General features: G+C 43.9%; 1 protein-coding gene across 1 annotated transcript in view; it reads right to left on the minus strand.

Annotated features, from left to right (window-relative positions):
* Positions 1–19,946, minus strand: part of mlh1 (mutL homolog 1, colon cancer, nonpolyposis type 2 (E. coli)) — a 55,556-nt gene that overhangs the window by 8,494 nt on the left and 27,116 nt on the right. Inside the window, exons 9-15 of the mRNA XM_055633518.1 lie at positions 19,812–19,924; positions 12,541–12,634; positions 12,307–12,460; positions 9,542–9,888; positions 5,432–5,580; positions 4,174–4,282; positions 20–83 (exon numbers count right to left, since the gene is read on the minus strand). Of these exons, the coding sequence (XP_055489493.1) occupies positions 20–83; positions 4,174–4,282; positions 5,432–5,580; positions 9,542–9,888; positions 12,307–12,460; positions 12,541–12,634; positions 19,812–19,924 (1,030 nt within the window). The remainder of the gene's footprint in view (positions 1–19; positions 84–4,173; positions 4,283–5,431; positions 5,581–9,541; positions 9,889–12,306; positions 12,461–12,540; positions 12,635–19,811; positions 19,925–19,946) is intronic.

Genomic DNA, 19,946 nt, shown 5'->3' on the forward strand with positions numbered 1-19,946 from the left:
TAGCCTCAGATCCACTCACCGATAATCTCAAAACTCCAAAATTGCCAAAGTCAAAGGTCAAGATTTGGTAAAACAACTCCTGACTGAAAAAGAACAAATTCTGTTCAGAAAAGTGTGCGTGTGCAAGATGTTTCATAAAAACAGAAGTATTTTTGCTGGTCAGTCATGTCCAACACAGTAATACCTATCTACAGTGCCCTCCATAATGTTTGGGACAAACACCTATCATTTATTTATTTGCCTCTGTACTCCACAATTTGAGATTTGTAATAGAAAAACTGTTGTCAGATTTTATTAAAGGTTATTTTTATTCATTTTGATTTCACCGTGTAGAAATTACAGCTGTGTTTATACATAGTCCCCCCATTTTAGGGCACCATAATGCTTGGGGGACAGCAAAGTCATGTCCAGTATTTTGTTGCATATCCTTTGCATGCAATGATTACTTGAAGTCTGCCAGGCCTGTACTGCAGTCATCTTTAAGCTTATGCTTGTGGTGAGGGCTAGTCCCCTTCAGTTTTCTCTTCAGCATATAAAAGGCATGCTCAATTGGGTTCAGATCGGGTGATTGACTTGGCCACTCAAGAATTGGCCATTTTTTAAGCTTTAAAAAACTCCTTTGTTGCTTTAGCAGTATGTTTGGGTTCATTGTCTTGCTGTAGAATGACAATAGACAATAGGTGCAGGAGTAGGCCATTCGGCCCTTCGAGCCAGCACCACCATTCAATGTGATCATCCCCAATCAGTACCCCCGTTCCTGCCTTCCAATGAGTTTTGAGGCATTTGTTTGAACTTGAGCAGATAGGATGTGTCTATACACTTCAGAATTCATTATGCTACTACCATCAGCAGTTGTATCATCAATGAAGATAAGTGAGCCAGTACCTTCAGCAGCCATACATGCCCAGGCCACAACACCCCCACCACCGTGTTTCACAGATGAGGTGGTATGCTTTGGATCTTGGGCAGTTCCTTCTCTCCTAAGTTAATCTTCGTCTCATCTGTCCACAAGACCTTTTTCAACAGCAGTGGTTGCACTTTGAAGTACTTCTTGGCAAACTGTAACCTGGCCATCCTATTTTTGCAGCTAATCAGTGGTTTGCATCTTGCAGTGTAGCCTCTGTATTTCTGTTCATGAAGTCTTCTGTGGACAGTGGTCATTGACAAATACACACCTAACTCCTGAAGAGTGTTTCTGATCTGTCGGACAGGTGTTTGGGGATATTATAGAGAATTCTTCTGTGATCAGCTGTGGAGGTCTTCCTTGGCCTGCCTGTCCCTTTGCGATTAGTAAGATCACCAGTGATCTCTTTCTTCTTAATGATGTTCCAAACAGTTGATTTTGGTAAGCCTAAGGTTTAACTGATGTCTCTAACAGTTTCATTTTTGTTTCTCAGTCTCATAATGGCTTCCTTGACTTTCATTGGCACAACTGTGTTCCTCATTTTGATAAACAGCAATAAATGTTTCCAAAGATGATGGAAAGACTGGAGGAAAGACTGGGTGCTGAGAGCTCTCTTATACCTGCATTAAGGAGGCAATTAAACACACCTGAGCAGTTAAAGATCTGTGAAGCCATGTGTCCCAAACATTATACTGCCCTGAAATGGGGGGGGGGGGGGGGGGGGGGGACTATGTATAAACACAGCTGTAATTTCTACATGGCGAAACCAAAATGTATAAAAATACCCTTTAATAAAATCTGACAATGTGCACTTTCACCACATGTGATTTTGTCTATTACAAATCTCAAATTGTGGAGTACAGAGGCAAATAAATAAATGGCAGTAACTGGAGTAATAACCTCCAGAGCTTCCATCCTGTCAAATTGAGGAAAATGGATGGAAGCTCTGGGCGTTATTACTCCTGATACGGAGCCCATCAACTGGGTGTCCACTAGATAACATCGTGGAAGACCCGAACTGGATTACGGATCAGGTGTACAACTGTAAAACCAGACATGGATCACATCAACTAATGGTGATTGATCTACAATCTTCCTCTCAAATGATCCTATAGAGGTATATAAGATCATGAGAAGGATAGGGTAAATGCACGGTATTTTACCCAGGTAAATCAAAACCAGAGCACATGGGTTTAAAGTGAGGGGGGTGGGGGGTCGACTTAATAGTAACACGAAGGGCATCTTTTTTACACAAAGGGTGGTGGGTGTATGGAACAAGCTGCCAGAGGAGGTATTTGAGGCAGGTACGTTTAAAATACATTTGGCCAGGTAGATGGATAGGATAAGTTCAGACAGATATGGGCCAAATGCAGGCAGGTGGGACTAGTGTAGTTGGTTGGCGTGGGCAAGTTGGGCCGCTCTTTCCACACTGTATCCATATCCCTCCATATCCATATGCTTATACAAAAACCTCTTAACTGCCACCATCTATCTGTATCAATCACCAACCCTGGCAGCACCAGGGTTCCAGGCACTCACCATGCTCTGTAAAAACATTGCCCCGCTCATCTCCAGTAAACTTTGCCCCTCTCACAAAGCTATGCTCTCTTTTCAATCCCAGGGAAAGGTTCTGATTGTCTACCCTATTTATGCCTCGTATTATTTTATATACTTCTATCAGGATTCCCTACAATCTACGGCATTCCACAGAAAACAATCCAAATCTGTTCAAGGTCTGATAGTAGCTAATACTCCCTCATCCAGGAAGAGTTCTGGAAAAGCACCCATGCACCCTTTCCAAAGCCTTCACATCCTTCCTGTAATGGGACAAATAGAACAGCATACAATATCCCAAATGTGGCCTCACCAAAGTCCCAAACAGATGCATCTTGATATCCTGACTTTTATTCTCAGTGCCCCGACCTATGAAGGCAAACTTGCCATATGCCTTCTTTACTACCATTCTTCTTAACATGTTATTATAAATCTAAATACTTGTTAATCTTAGTGTTATAGCAATCCAGGATGAGATCACTCGGCCCATCAGGTCCATGTCAGTGCTCAGGGGACCAACCTCATCAGTCACTCTTTTTTTTTTTTTTTTTTTTGAGAGAGAGTCAATTTAATTGTCATTTGGACCCCTGGAGGTCCAAACGAAATGCCGTTTCTGCAGCCATACATTACACACAAATAGACCCCAGACACAACATAATTACATTTAACATAAACATCCATCACATAATTGTGATGGAAGGCCAAAAAAACTTATCTCTCCACTGCACTCTCCCCCCCCCCGATGTCAGAGTCAAAGTCAAAGCCCCCGGCTGGCGATGGCGATTGTCCCGCGGCCATTGAAGCCACGCCGGGTGATGCGAGGTCGCACACCGGGTCTTGGTGTTGGAGCCCCCGGTGTGTGCTCGCAAAGTCCCGCGGCCGTTCCAGCCGCGCGGGGCAATGGTGTTAGGCCCCGCTCCAGGAGTTCTTCAACCCCGCAACACGGGCGGGAGAATTCGCCGTTGCAGGAGCCCCGAAAAGCGGTCTCCCTCCAGGGAGCCGCGCGGGGTCGTCCGAGCCGTCCGCAGACCCGCAGTAGCAGCCTCCGACTCAGCAGCAGCAGCAGCGGCAGCAGCAGCAGCGGCAGCGGCAGCGCTCCTCCACCGCTCCACCCGCTCCGGTCTCGGCCAGCTCCGCGACGGCAACGGTGAGTCGGCACCAGAGTCCCCGGCTTCTTCCCGTTGGAGGCCGCTCCTCGTTGCGGCCTCAACGACACCTGAGACCCGACGAGAAAAGGTCGGGTCTCCAGTGCAGGGAGAGATTCAAAAGTTTCCCCCCCCCCCCCCTCCCACCCCACCCCCATCCCCCCACACACACACCCCAACATAAAATAACAAAAACTACATAAAAACACAGACAAAAAATAATAAAAACGCGGACAGGCTGCAGAGGCCGCTGCTGGCCAGAGCCGCGCCGCCTACCGGAATTCACTCTATTTTGACTACTCCTGCAACTTAATAATCACTTTCACACATGCCCAATAAATCCCCTTTGTTGTTTTTGCCACTACCCAAGAGTAATTTACAGTAGCTAATTCACGTGCCAGGCCATCTTTGTAATGTGGGAGGAAACCCAGTATTACAAAGAGGATGTGTAATCTCCACAGAGACCACCCGAGATCAGGATTTAACCGGGGGTTCACGAGCAGCAAGGCAGCAGTACTAACTGTCGTACCACTGTGTAGCTCTATTTAAATTAAATGATGAAGAACATACCTGAGTTTAGTACTGTTGATCAGGTAAAGTTTAGTTTGGTACTGTACCAATGCCCATTGAGGATTCACACAACCTATAAATACATGATTCTGCAACATATCTTGAAGACCTTGGAAAGAAAAGGGTCAGAGTTAGCATCTGCAGAAGAACGATGATGCCATCTCCTTACAATATCGCAAGGTGCGTAACACCCAAGCTGCACCCAGCATTTTTCACCTCCACAGCATGTGCAACAAGTCATTCTGAACTCTGAGGTTGAATCATAACCCAAACACTGCATATCTTCGCAGTATTTTGACTACTACTGCAACTTAATAATCAGTTTCCCAATTGTTCCTTGTTATTCAGAGAATATTTAGGGAATAAAAATAGCCAGATCCAAAGTAGAAAAAAAACCTCATTGGCGAATGCTGAAAATCTGAAATAGAACAAAATTGCTGGAAAATGCTGATCAAACTGTTTCGCGGAGTAACAGTTAGTGGTTCAGATCAATAAATCTTTGCTCAGTCCTTCTCAATGGACTGGTATTTCCAGCTTTGTTTTTTTCATTGGCAAACTGATTGGAATGAAATGTGGAGCAAATGCCCACACACTCTGGCTGTCTGCTCTAAGTTGTTGAGCAAGGCAGCATTGAAACAGGCACTTTAGCCAAACATGTCCATGCCAACCAATGTCACAAAAATGTTAACACAAAAAAAGAATATTAAAGCCAACCCACACAAATATATCCCTTCTCTTCCCCACACCACACATCTTCATTTACACAAAACTGAGTTTATAATGGCCACGAGCACTTCCTCACTAGTTTATGAAATATCCATCCAATTTAAATCTGCCACATAAACTATTCGACATATAAATAGTTTATGGCAGGCATCAGCCAGTGGCAGACAACAGGTTTACTCGGGATATCGCGATAATCCCTTACGAAACATATAAACAATTTCACATCATTTACAAATTAAAGGACAAAGTTACAGAACTACCGCTGCTCTGATCAAGTCTTTTATCTATGTCAAAATAGAACTGCATTAACCAGTACCCAGCCAAGATCTTATTAAATTATGGAACAGGATTGCTGGATCAATTGGCCTGCTTCTAATGGTGTACATTTGTTCATATTTGGTTCAATTCTGCTTGCTCCACCAACCACCCACCAATATTGGTCGATGATCACATGGCTAAGGCATCTTTAAATGATGGTTGAGGATACATGGTTCGGTTTCTCCTCAGGGAGAGACTTATCCAATAGCTGTACCTGTGTGGTTTCGACTGCTGATCTCTTCCCGCAGAGAGAGCAAACTGGTTAAGTTAATAATCCGTCTCTTTGGTAGACGAGCAGCCGTCATATCATGACCAGAGTCCTCTTCTTTTATATCATCTAACAGATTCGCTCTTGGTCGTTTTCTAACAAACAAAATTACATTTTGTACAGATTTCAGGTTACTTTACTTTAGATATGACATCTTAAAATCCATTCACCACAATTTCCATCCACTTCAAAGTTAGATTTAGCTCTTACGGCTAATGGGATCAAGGGATATGGGGGGAAAAAGCAGGAACGGGGTACTGATTTTAGATGATCAGCCACGATCATATTGAATGGCGATGCTGGCTCGAGGGGCCGAATGGCCTAATCCTGCACCTATTTTTCTATGTTTCTCAGGTGTTGGTGGCTTTTCATTGCCTCCTTATTTCACAACCATGGCATTCCCGGGACTTTTCATGGCTTACCATGCTGATGTATTATGTCTGCATATAACATCCTGTATTGTCTGCACCACATTAGTTGTATTTTCCCTGGGGCAGAAGATGGAAGGCATGATAAGGAACCTGGAGACTCAAAAAACTGCATTTGCTAGAATTGAGCAAAAAACAGGTAAGGTAGCATTTGTGGAGGGAATGAACAGGTGAGGTTTCTGGTAAAGACCCTTCTTCAGGTTGAATGGAGTAGCTGGAAAACAGAGGTAGCGGCAGGACAAAGTCTGGCAAGTGATAGGTGGATACAGACGAGGGGGGTTTAATTTGTGGATGGTTGGGGTAACGAAAAAGGCAACACGGGGAGAAAAGATGAAATGGGAAGGTAAGCAAACTAATAATATCAAAGAAGATAGCAAAACTTTCTTCAGATATATAAAGAGGAAGAGAGAGGAAAGAGTGGACATAAGACCACAGGAAAATGATGGTGGAGAAGTAATAATGAGGAATAAAGAAATGTCAGATGAAAACAGGTGAGTCGCTCGAGAAATGGGACTCGACAAGCTGGGAAATTCGGGAGCACAGTGGTGCAGCGGTAGAATTGCTGCCTTACAGTGCCAGAGACCCAGGTGTGTAGGTTTTGTTCCAATTGTACAGTGTCCATCGTGTGTTATAGTGCTAGTGGACGGGGATCGCTGGTCATCGCGCAGACTCGGTGGGCAGAAGGGTCTGTTTCCGAGCGGTATTTCCGAAGTCTGAAACACTAAATAAATATAGAGAATGTAAGAGTGTACATAACAAGGAAATTAGAGGGAAATGGAGGTCAATGTGATACCATTAGCAGATAGGATAAGGGCAATACCCAAGGCATTCTGCAAGCACAATAAGAGGAAAAGAGAAGGATATTTTAGTTTCAAAGGGAGAATTGATGCATACAACCAGGGATCTATTTCTCATCTGCACGAGAGACAGATTGCATGGGGATATCAGTATTAAGGAAATGGTGCTGTATGTGTTGGGGGAGTAAGTTGATAAGATGGTGAAGAACACATTTGGTTATTTGCCTTCATTGGTTACGGATCAGAATGCAAGAGGTGATATGTAACTTTACAACTTTCACACGTGTGGTGTTTGGATTCAACTGGTTCCATTTACCAACCACCCTCTGAAAACAATGCCTCTCAGGTTCCTATTCAATCTTTCCCATCACTTTAAAGACTGATTCCTGGGATGTCTGGACTTTCATACGAAGAAAGACTGGATAGACTCGGTTTGTACTTGCTAGAATTTAGAAGATTGAGGGGGGATCTTATAGAAACTTACAAAATTCTTAAGAGGTTGGACAGGCTAGATGCAGGAAGATTGTTCCCGATGTTGGGGAAGTCCAGGACAAGGGATAAAGGGGAAAATCTTTTAGGACCGAGATGAGAAAAACATTTTTCACACAGAGAGTGGTGAATCTCTGGAATTCTCTGCCACCGAAGGTAGTTGAGGCCAGTTCATTGGCTATATTAAGAGGGTGTTAGATGTGGCCCTTGTGGTTATAGGGATCCGGGGGTATGGAGAGAAGGCAGGTACAGGATACTGAGTTGGATGATCAGCCATGATCATATTGAATGGCGGTGCAGGCTCAAAGGGCTGAATGGCCTACTCCTGCACCTATTTTCTATGTAAACCTATGCCCTCCAGTTATTGATTCCCCTACCATAGGAAGAATTATTCACCCTGTCTATTGTCCTCACTTGAACCATATCCTTCTATTCCATGTACCTATCTAAAAGCCTCAAACACCACCATCTGCGTTCACCACCAAGCTTCCACCACTGTTTAAAGAAACTACTTGTCCCCGACATCTCCTTTAAGCTTTCCCCCTCTCACCTTAAAGCTATGACCTCTATACTTTGACATTTCCACTCTGGGAAAAATATACTGATGATCTGCACTATCTATGCCTCTTATAAATGTTCTCCCCTCAACCTTCAACTCACTTTATCAAATACAAGACATTTTAAACTTCAGTTGCGTGCAGTTCTGGTCACCGCATTACAGGAAAGATGTGGAGGCTTTGGAGAGAGGAGCTTTACTAGAATCTAACTTTGTCCAGTAGCTAAAACCCTCCAAGGGTTTTATAGACATGGATTGTTTTCTCTGGAACGTCGGAGGATGAAGGGAGAGTTGATAGAAGTATATAAAATGATGTTGGTCGTAGATAGATTAGGCAGTCAGAACCCTTTCCCCAGGGTGGAAATGTCCAACACGAGCTGCAAGGTGAAAGTTTAATGGAAGCAAGCATTTTTTATACACAGGGAATGGCGGGGGCCTGGAACGCATTGCGAGGGGAGGCAGATATGATAGTGGCGTTTATCAGAGGCTTTTAGATATGCACATGGAAGTGCAGGGAATAGAGGAATATGAATCACGTGCAGGCAGATGAGATCAGTTTACTTGGCCACTGCTTCCTTACCACTTGTCATCCCAACCCTGAATATCTTTGCCTTCAGTGAACACCCACAATCTTTTACCCCTCCCCCGCTCCCCCCCTCTCTTGCTTTGTCATTGTTCGGTCCCCTCCTTTCTTCTCTACACCCCTCATACTCCACAACTTATAGAGTGGAAACAACTATGGCCCAGGGGTGCAGGTAAAAACGTGTTTGAGAACTAAACATAGAAACATAGGTGCAGGAGTAGGCCATTCGGCCCTTCGAGCCTGCACCGCCATTCAATATGATCAAGGCTGATCATCCAACTCAGTATCCCATCCCTGCCTTCTCTCCATACCCCCTGATCCCTTTAGCCACAAGGGCCACATCTAACTCCCTTTTAAATATAGCCAATGAACTGGCCTCAACTACCTTCTGTGGCAGAGAATTCCAGAGATTCACCACTCTCTGTGTGAAAAAATGTTTTTCTCATCTCGGTCCTAAAAGACTTCCCTGTTATCCTTAAACTGTGACCCCTAGTTCTGGACTTCCCCAACATCGGGAATAATCTTCCTGCATCTAGCCTGTCCAACCCCTTAAGAATTGTGTATGTTTCTATAAGATCCCCCCTCAATCTTCTAAATTCTAGCGTGTACAAGTCGAGTCTATCCAGTCTTTCTTCATATGAAAGTCCTGCCATCCCAAGAATCAGTCTGGTGAACCTTCTCTGTACTCCCTCTATGGCAAGAATGTCTTTCCTCAGATTAGGAGACCAAAACTGTACGCAATACTCCAGGTGTGGTCTCACCAAGACCCTGTACAACTGCAGTAGAACCTGTAGAGTCTGAAGAAGGGTTTTGGCCCGAAACGTTGCCTATTTCCTTCGCTCCATAGATGCTGCTGCACCCGCTGAGTTTCTCCAGCTTTTTTGTGTACCTGCAGTAGAACCTCCCTGCTCTTATACTCAAATTCTTTTGCTATGAATGCTAACATACCATTCGCTTTCATCACTGCCTGCTGCACCTGCCTTCCTACTTTCAATGACTGGTGTACAATGACACCCAGGTCTCGTTGCATTTCCCCTTTTCCTAAATGGCCACCATTTACATAATAGTCTACTTTCTTGTTTCTGCCACCAAAGTGGATAACCTCACCGAACCCTCCCAAACTTTGCGAGCGTGCAGTCTCCAACAAAGCTTCTAACACTTTCACAAGTTCTTGGCTTTCCAACTTAACAAGAAATAATTTACCTGGATGGGCCACTGGAGGATTCTTCATGACAAGGCTGCAAGTCTTGCTCTGCTGTGTTAGCAGAGCTGCCAATATCTTTCACAGATAGTACTTCAAAGTCACTCGCATCCAGCATTTCAGAGTCCTGGCTCCAAGGTTCTCCAGCAGCAGCAGGAATGGCAGGCAGCACATGTGACATGTTGACTGGCTGAAGGAAAGCATCCATCTTCTGCTCCTTGGCGTCAGTCCGCACCAACTGGCGAGCGCATGGTTTGTCACCAAAACCTTCGACCACAGACGATGCCGCCGCCGCCGCCAAAGGTTTGGCAAGGTCACTGGAGGTTATGGCTGGCCTTGGCAGTAAGGTCTAAGAGGATTTAAACAAATAAACAATTCTCATATACTGCGGCATCTACAATCAGTTACACCCAAATAAAAAACAATACATTATGATTAAGAGATTTTTTTTAATTTAAAACTTGCAAAATGGAGAAAGCTCTTTTTTACCATTCACCATTTCTCAGACATAAAAATATATAGCAAAGCAAAATGGTGCAGAGGCTGGAAACAAAACAGTAATGTCAAAAGTAGCACCCCGTTCAGCATTCTGTGGATCAAGCCTCCCTAGCTACCCACTTGTTTTTAATGTATGCACTTTAATCCCATTCTAAGAATAAAATGTAATTGGAAAGGCATACATGCAGGGATGCTGCCTGACGTGCAGTTCCTCCAATACTGTGGCTTTTTATTTGTGAACCAGCATCTGCAGTTCCTTATTTTTACAAATACGTTTCATGGCCTATTTTGGCCCGTCAAATTGTCTGCTTGTCTGGTCTTTCTTACTTGCTCTATGTTCTTCAAGGCCTGGTCTGATTGCACATTCCTAAATCTTACATACACTTCCTTTTTCTTTTTGACCAAATTTACAACCTCTTTGGTCATCTCTAGTTCCCTATCTTGCCATCCTTGCCCCTCCTCATAGAAAATAGGTGCAGGAGGAGGCCATTCTGCCCTTCGAGCCAGCACCGCCATTCATTGTGATCATGGCTGATCGTCCCCAATCAATAACCTGTGCCTGCCTTCTCCCCATATCTAACCCTCTCTTAAATCCATCCAGTGATTTGGCCTCCACTGCCCTCTGTGGCAGGGAATTCCACAAATTCACAATTCTCTGGGTGAATACGGTTTTTCTCACCTCAGTCTTAAATGGTGAGAAAAGACGCCTTACTGGAACATGGCAGCCGTGAACTCTGATCAACTCCTGCATGTCATATGTAGGCTGGATGTGTGGGAAGGAACTGCAGATGCTGGTTTAAACCCAAAACACAAGAAGCTGGAGCAACTCAGCGGGTCTGACAGCATCTCTGGATAAAAGTAATAGGAGATGTTTCGGGTCGGGACCCTTCTTCAGACTGAGAGTCAGGAGAGAGGGACAGAGAGTCCACTCACAAGACCCCACCAAAACAGCTTAATTATTTTGCTAATTATATATTCAGAGCCATTTCAATTAGTAATCTTATGATATGGTCACTGGATCCTTATGGAATACAGAGTCCATTACCAAGTCTGCCATAGATCTTCGAAGGAGTGAGACATCAGACAGAGACTCTTGGGAATGGAATTGTCAAATTGCAGAAAGATGGGGAGATAGGGGATGGAGAGAAAGTTGTAGTGAAGATAGTTGCGAGAGTCTGAAGGCTTGAACAATGTTCAGTCTATTACAGACAGGGAAGTTGGGAACAGGATTGATCTATATGAAGAATAGGATAAAAACTGGCAGTAAAGGTAATGAAACGTACTACTTTAAGGTGAGCACAGGTAGCAGCAGCATACAATCAAAGTACAAGACAAACACTATATCAATATACAGTGACATATTTTGTCTGCATGCTACCCGGTCAAATCATACCACGAAAGAGTATAATGAAACCATGCACAAGTACAACACGTAGGGCAAAGAGACAAATGTCAGCGTGTAGAGTACAGTGCCAGTGTAATGGCATTATAGCTACAGAGAAAGCGCAGATTAAAAAAAGGTGCCATAGCCACAATGAAGTAGGTTGAGAGATCAAGACTACAATACACCCTTAGCTTGTGAGAACCGTTTCATAGATGATAACAGCGGAGAAACAGCTGGGTGGAAAGTGACACGGTAAAAATGCTGGTGGTGCATATTTTGTACCTGGACAGGGAATGTACAAGAAACTGGGTGATGGAGATGGAAGAGCAGCCCAGGGAAGTCACAAATAGTGGAGTCCTTTAAGAATTTTGAAAGGGGACGGAAGGTGTGTCTGGTAGTCCCTTCTCCATTCCCCCGTCGTTAGAGTGGGACGAGTGGGAATCCACCAGCAGGACCATCCTCTCCAGTCTAACGTGAGCATTCCAAAGGGAGCATTGCTTTTGATTCCCTAGTCTGTTCTTTCATCTCCACCATCTCTCAATCCTCTTCTCATGCACATGGTATATGGTCACACTGATCTGATCTGTATTTATGCCTAAAATATTCTGTCGTGCTGCAGCAAGCAAGAATTTCATTGTCCTATCTGGGACACATGACAATAAATTCTCTTGAGCATAGAGTCAAGGGTCTCTTGACTCTAGACTTGACTCTTGACTCTATGCTCTAATATTTTATGAAAGAAACATTACAATGTGGAAAGATTTTGAATCATTACTTTTAAATTGTGAACCTGCTTGTCGGGAGATGAATTTTGAAATTCTAGCAGAAATAAGAATTAGAAAACCTTGCTGTTTACAGACAAAGGTTTATAAGCAAAATACTGACCTGGGTGAAGTAGGTTCTGGAGGAGTTGGCACCAAGCAGCTTACTCTCCACGGTTTGTTGCACACTCTCGATGATACCATCCTCATGCAGAAAATGTACTTCATGCTTCGTTGGATGAACGTTGACATCTACGTTTTGTGGCAATATTTCAAGGCTTTAAAATAAATATCATGAACATTGTAAACACAGCAAGAATAAATGGACAGAATGCAGCTCACATTGTATCATATTTACCTCAAATACAGGAAGGGATGTGTGTTTTTGGGAAGGTACGCCGCATAAACAGATTCAATCGCCTTCCGTAACATACTTGATTCCACCAGGCGATCTTCAAAACAATCGAATGAAAGGTAAACTTGAGTAGCGAATTGGCAAACAATTATTTTACATCTAAATATTAAAACTGTATAATAGAACTACATTAAACTATTGTCCTCCTGGGTAGGGAAACTTAAGATTCACCACCATCCGAGTGAAGAATTTTTTCTCATAGCTGTACAACTCTGAGAGTTGCTACTGGTTTTAAGCTCCTGAGCCAAAATACATATCTTCCTTGCCTCCAGCTTTCAGGGCATGTCTTAAGTTATAATGAGATCACCTCTTCTTTTAAAATTAGGCTGACTAAATTTCTCATTTTATACCAAATATACCACAACTGGAATGCATATGTTATACAATATAGAAGCAGGTCCTTCGGCCAACTTGTTCATGCCATCAAAATGTCCCATCTACACGAGTCCCACCAGCTTGTTTGGCCCATATCTCTCTAAACCTTTCCTATCCATGGAAGTGTCCAAATGTATTTTAAAGAGTTCCTGCCTCAACTACCCCCTCAGGTAGCTGATCCCATGTACCCAGCACCCTCTGTGTGACAAACTTGCCCCTCAGGTTCCCCCATTAAATCTTTCCCCCCTCACCTTAAACCAATGTCCTCTGGTTCTTGATTCCCCTACTCTGGGTAAAAGACTCTGTACATTTACCCTATCTATTATCATCATGATCATAAACCTCTATAAGATCACCTCTCATCCACTCGCTCCAAAGTGTAAAGTCCTAGCATGCTCAATCTCTCCGTACAGCTGAGGGCCTCAAGTCCTGGCAACATCGTCGTATATCTTCTCTGTGCTCTTTCCAGCTGAACAAGATCTTTCCAAAAGCAGGGTGACAAAAACTGAACGCAATACTCGAAATGTGGCCTCACGACGAACGGCAATGTGCCGAAAGCCTTCATGACCACTCAATCGACCACATTCAAGGAAATATATAACTGCACTCCCAGATCCCTCTGCTCGACAACACTGTGAGATCAATGGACCATTAAAAAGAACTATTGAACAAAGCCCTGCCATTCACTGTGCAGGTCTCCAAAAATGCAACACCTTGCACTTATCTGCATTAAACTCCATTAACCATTCCGCAACCCCACTTGCCTAACTGATCAAGATCCTGATGTAATTTTTGATAACTATCTTTGCTATCTACAATACCGCCCACTTAAGTGTCATCTGGAAGTTCACTAATCATGCCTTGTACATTCTCATCCAATTCATTGATATAAACCACAAACAGCAATGGCCCAACACCAATCCCCGAGGCACACTCGTCACAGGCCTCCAGCCCGAGAAACAACCTACCACCATCATTCTCTGCTTCCTTCCATGAAGCTAATTTTCTATCCAGTCAGCTAGCTCTCCCTAGATCCCATGTGGTCTAATCTATCAAGAGCAGTCTACCATTCCGAACCATATCAACTTTGATGCACTCCCAACATAGAAACATAGAAAATAGGTGCAGGAGTAGGCCATTCGGCCCTTCGAGCCTGCACCGCCATTCAATATGATCATGGCTGATCATCCAACTCAGTATACTGTACCTGCCTTCTCTCCATACCCCCTGATCCCTTTAGCCACAAGGGCCACATCTAACTCCCTCTTAAATATAGCCAATGAACTGGCCTCAACTACCTTCTGTGGCAGAGAGTTCCACAGATTCACCACTCTCTGTGTGAAAAACATGGCAGCACATCTTCCTTTTTAGAAAAAAAGGGCAACAACTTGACACCAAAACTTGACATAGTTTCAGCAAAAGTATTTCAGGACTCTGATAAAACTTCCTTACTCCTATACGCAAAACCTTTGCCCAACATGATAGGGTGAATGCACAGTATCTCTTCCCCAGAGTTGGGGAATCAAGAACCAAAGGACATAAGTTTTAGGTGAGAGGGGAAAGATTTAATAGGAACCTGCGGGGCAACTTTTCCACACTTGTGGTGGTGGGTGTATGGAACGTGATGCAGAGGAGGTGGTTGAGGCAGGTACCGTAACAACATTTAAGACATTTGGACAGGTACATGAATAGGAAACATTTAGAGGGATATGGGCCAAACCAAGACAAATGGGACTAACATTGATGGGGCATGTTGGTTCGCACGGGCAAGTTGGCCCATACAGCTAATATGATGGATCATGTTTTGTAATGTATTTGCTTTCAGTCAGATACAGCATGGAAACAGGCCCAAATTGCTGGTGTAAGTCAGTAGATCAGGAAGCATCCTGACCACAGTTACTCCAGAACGTCATGTCTTTTTTTGTAAACCAGCGTCTGCAGTTCCTTGTCCCTCCACGGAAACATGCCCCTTGACCCAGCGATTACACGCCGACCATCGATCATCTGTTCATACTAGTTTAGAGATAGAGCATTGAAACAGGCACTTTGGCTCATCGAGTCCATGTCGACAAACTACCAGCCATACACTAGTTCCATCCTACACACACTAGGGACCACTTGCAGAGGCCGATTAACCTACAAACCGGCACGTCTTTGGAATGTGGTAGCACCCGGAGAAAACCCAAATGGTCAGCAGTGGAGAAAGTGCAAACTCTTTAGAGACATATATGGAAAGGACAGAACAAGAAGGGCTAGGGTTGGCATTATTAATATGAGACGAAATCCATGCAGTGGTGAGGAATGAGTTGATAGATGATAATGTACAATTATTTCCCGGCAGCACAAAGGTGCAGCTGGTAGAGCCACTGACTCACAGCGCCAGAGGATCGTCCTCCATATATAAAGAAATCATTTGTCCACTGTTTTGGTCTCACTGCAAGCCATGGTGCATTAAGAGTAATTCAACCATCTCCATTCACTTCTACTTGTGCCATTCATATATTCACTGTTCTAAATCCTGAGCATTCAACCTCTAGTTTTGTAATTTTTCCATACTTTTAATGCACTTTGCTTTCTGACCTTGTTTTTATTACTATTTAATTAACGTGTTACTTTTCTAATTTACGCTGTCTGCTTTATTTCTCTCCTTTCTGAAATCACTGAAGTGAGCGGAGAGGAGGGAGTCAGACAGGGGACCGGCTACAAGAGGCAGTGCAGTGCCTTGACAGTGGAGTGGGCCGCTGGAGGCCCTGCAACAGCCTGGGGCTCGGCTGGACTCTGCACTGCTCCCAGAGGCCTAGCATGTGGACCGGACACCGGCACAGAGCGGTGGAGCAGGGCTGGTGGACACCATGGCTACATTTGGCCAGGCCGACCCTTCAACACCACCAGGACAAACAGCCTTCGTGGTCAGGTTAAGAATACAATTATAACAGCTGGTACTTGAAAATGGCACCAAATCTGGCGACTCTGTATACTGTCTCAGTGTACTACTACTATTCAATTATACTGTACGTGAGATCCTTATCCAAGGTGTATCTAGGAGCTTATGTAGTGATCATTGTATGGGACTATACACATAAATCAATTCTCTGTACCTCTGTACATGTAGCAAAAGGTACCATTGAAGTTCTATATTCCTCTCAATTTCGCAAACCCTCCCTATAACACTCTCAACCTCCAGCACACAAGGATATTAGATCCATGCCTTCAGAAGTGCAAGTCTAACAATGTAACGTCCTTCCTCCTTCACTTGCTTTAACCACATTTTTATGCTCAAACGCCCTATTCAGTAGTCAGTTATACAGTACAGAAACTGGCCCTTGTATCCATGTCAACGTTATAGAACATAGAACAGTACAGCACAAGAACAGGCCCTTTGGCCCACAATGTCTGTGCTGAACATGATGTCAAGACCAACTCATCTGCCTGCACATCATCCATAACCCTCCACTCCCTGTGTGTCCATGTGTCTATCCAAAGTCTCTTCAATACCATTATTGCATCTGCCTCAACTACCACCCCAGCAGCATGTTCCGGGCATGCACAACCCTCTGTGTAAATAACTTGTCCTGCACATCTTCTTTACACTTTGCTCTTCTCACCTAACTGCTAAGCCCTGCAGTATTTGATATTTTCATCCAGGAAAAAAAATGTTTCAACTGCTACCCTATCTATGCCGCTCATAATTTTATATACTTTATCAATTCTTCCCGCAAACTCTGGCCATCCAGAGAAACAAATCCAAGTTTGTCCTGCCTCTCCCGGTAGAGTACACCCCTTAATCCAGTCATCATTCTGGTAAGCCTCCTCTGCACCCTTTCCAAAGCCATCACACCCTTCCTGTGATGGCTGACCAGAGCTGCATGTAATACTCCCAATACGGCCCAACCAAAGTCCTGCATCATAACTTCCAGTCTGCAATACACAGTACCCATTCTATACCATTCCTATTTCAGTACCAATTCTCTTTTAGATGTTGTAATTGCATCTAACATCTACCATCTCCTCTGGCAGAGAGTGTAGATCAAACAGTATTGCTGATTTGATCCGTTTCTGGTTTTGCTGCTGACCTGATCCATAATCCATGAAAGGTTTCCACACTACCACCCGGTGGAATGCGGGCAACCATGTTTGGTTAGTTCAACTAATTACTCCGAGCCTGCAGTACGCATTTCGATGGTTTCTGTATGTATCCAAATTAAAGTACTTGGTATGATACATAATGACTGTATCAATAGTACTTTGCACATGGTGTCAGAAGTGGGATATATATGCTTACCCTGCTTGGTCCATATCGTACTTCTGTAGCTACAGCATCATTCTTTACAGCCGCGCCGGAGCGGCATGTATAGGCTTGTTTAAAATGTTAACCAAAGGTTGGTGGTCAGTCCCTATGGCCTTGCCAAAAATGTAATTGTTGAATTTAACACATGCAAAGACCACTGCCAGTAATTCCTTCTCGATCTCAACATACCTCGCAAGTTTTTTGACGACCGCCGCAGCGTAACCTATGGGGAGCAGATCGATCTCAAACAATCGATCTCAAGAGTCAACCAGGACCAAGTATTGGTTGCCATGCCAGTCGAGAATGTCAGTAGCCACCATAGACCACAGAAAGTCAGGAACCGGCTGCTCCAAAAGGGGCTCTCTCTGTGCCATGCTGTTGCACACAGCACCACTGCACCCTCTGGTGTAGTGACATGGTAGGCCAGGAAAAACATGCTCATTGCAAAGTCATTATATATCATAACAAGTACTTTAATCAAGTCTGTTTTAGAACCCACGGACTGGGTGTCCTCGATGGTGGCTGCTACAAAGAAGAATAAACAGGAGATTCATATATGTATTAATCCGAGGGACCTGAATACCACACTCAAAAGGCCCCATCACCCCATGCATACTGTAGAGGAGGTAGCTGCCCACATGGGTAAGCCAATGGTATTAGACTCTGTATTAGATGCCAAGAGCTCCTTCTGGCAGATTCCCCTGGATCATGCTATGCGTGCCACCTTCAGCACTGCTTTAGGCCGCTACAGATTTCTGCGCATGTCGTTTGGTATCAGTTCAGCCAGTGAGGTGTTTCTGCGCCTCATGGGGCAACTGTTTGACAGATACCCTTGTGCTATCATCGTGGACGATATCATTGTAAGTGGCAAAGACTTGGAAAAACATGATGCCAATTTGAAGAAGGTACTCAAGCGTGCCAGGGAAGTAAACTTAAAACTGAATCCCCAAAAATGTGGGTTCCGTGTGAAGCAGGCGAGCTACGTGGGGCATATTTTCACTGCTGATGGTCTCAAGGTGGATCCTTCTAAGACTGTGGTTGTTAGTGAAATGTCCACACCCACTGATGTTGCAGGCCTGCACAGATTTCTGGGGATGGTTAATTACCTCAGAAAATCTGTTCCTAACTTCAGCGAGATCTCGGCTCCTTTGTGGCAGCTGACTCACAAGGGACACTGCCTGGACATGGCACAAACAGCAGCAACATGCTTTTGACACTCTTAAACACCAGATGTCAAGCCCACCTACCCACGATGTCAATAAACTTGTTACTTTGACCTGTGACGCATCCCAGTATGGTCTCGGTGCAGCATGTCTGCAGGATGAGCAGCCTGTTGCTTATGCTTCCTAATCTGAGGAAGGACATTCTTGCCATAGAGGGAGTACAGAGAAGGTTCACCAGACTGATTCCTGGGATGTCAGGACTTTCATATGAAGAAAGACTGGATAGACTCGGCTTGTACTCGCTAGAATTTAGAAGATTGAGGGGGGATCTTATAGAAACTTACAAAATTCTTAAGGGGTTAGACGGGCTAGATGCAGGAAACATTTTTTACACAGAGTGGTGAATCTCTGGAATTCTCTGCCACAGAATGTAGTTGAGGCCAGTTCTTTGGCTATATTTAAGAGGAAGTTAGATGTGGCCCTTGTGGCTAAAGGGATCAGGGGGTATGGAGAGAAAGCAGGTACGGGATACCGAGTTGGATGATCAGCCATGATCATATTGAATGGCGGTGCAGGCTCGAAGGGCCGAATGGCCTACTCCTGCACCTATTTTCTATGTTTCTATGCTTCCAGGACGATGACGGACACGGAGTCATAAGTTGAGCTAACCAAACATGGCTGCCCGCATTCCACCAGGTGGTAGTGTGGAAACCTGATGGATTATGGATCAGGTCAGCAACAAAACCATGCACGGATCAAATCAGCAATACTGTTTGATCTACAAAGAGGGCCAAGTATTAACCACCCTACGAAATAACCTTACCTTCAAATCCCCTTTAAAACCCTTGTTGTAAACTAATGCCATCCTTTTTTTTCTTTGATAATCAAAATATTTTTCCAGGGATCGGATATGAGGGGGAATAGGATAGCCCCATGCCGAATGTGAATAAAGGCCTTTCTGAAGTCCAACACATTGTTAATTATTTGCTTAAATTATACCGTGACAGCAATGAATGAAAGTGTTAAACACTCTAATCATGACAAGAACTGAAGTGAGCAATCAGCACCTTGCCACCATGGTGGATAGTTACAAAGTTGAGTAATTCCTCTCCCAGTACTATGACCAGTCCAAACAAAGCACATTTTAGACAATCATACAAGAATGTCCAATCTTTATTTTCTCATTATTAGTCTCTGTAGGTGCCTCTAGTTGCCCTCTATGTTCTCTACATCAGAGAAAGGGTGTGCTAGGAATGGAAATGAAACAGTTCTAAGCTTTTCAGTGAATGGGATAGAATCTGATGGAAATTAAAATCAAAATAATGAGAGCAAACTGGAGCACAGACAGAAAAATAAAATACTTCTAACTGCACAAAATGCCTACTTACGATTTATGAAGAGCAAAAAGATGCATTTTTTCACAGAATAATTTGCATTGGATATATAACCTTTCATTTTGAAAGCAAACTTTGGTTCTTCAAAGGACACCTCAATTAATTCCCTGTAATGGAGATAAAGCAGCA

This window comes from Leucoraja erinacea, chromosome 4 (assembly GCF_028641065.1).
Source record: "Leucoraja erinacea ecotype New England chromosome 4, Leri_hhj_1, whole genome shotgun sequence".
Lineage (NCBI taxonomy): Eukaryota > Metazoa > Chordata > Chondrichthyes > Rajiformes > Rajidae > Leucoraja > Leucoraja erinaceus.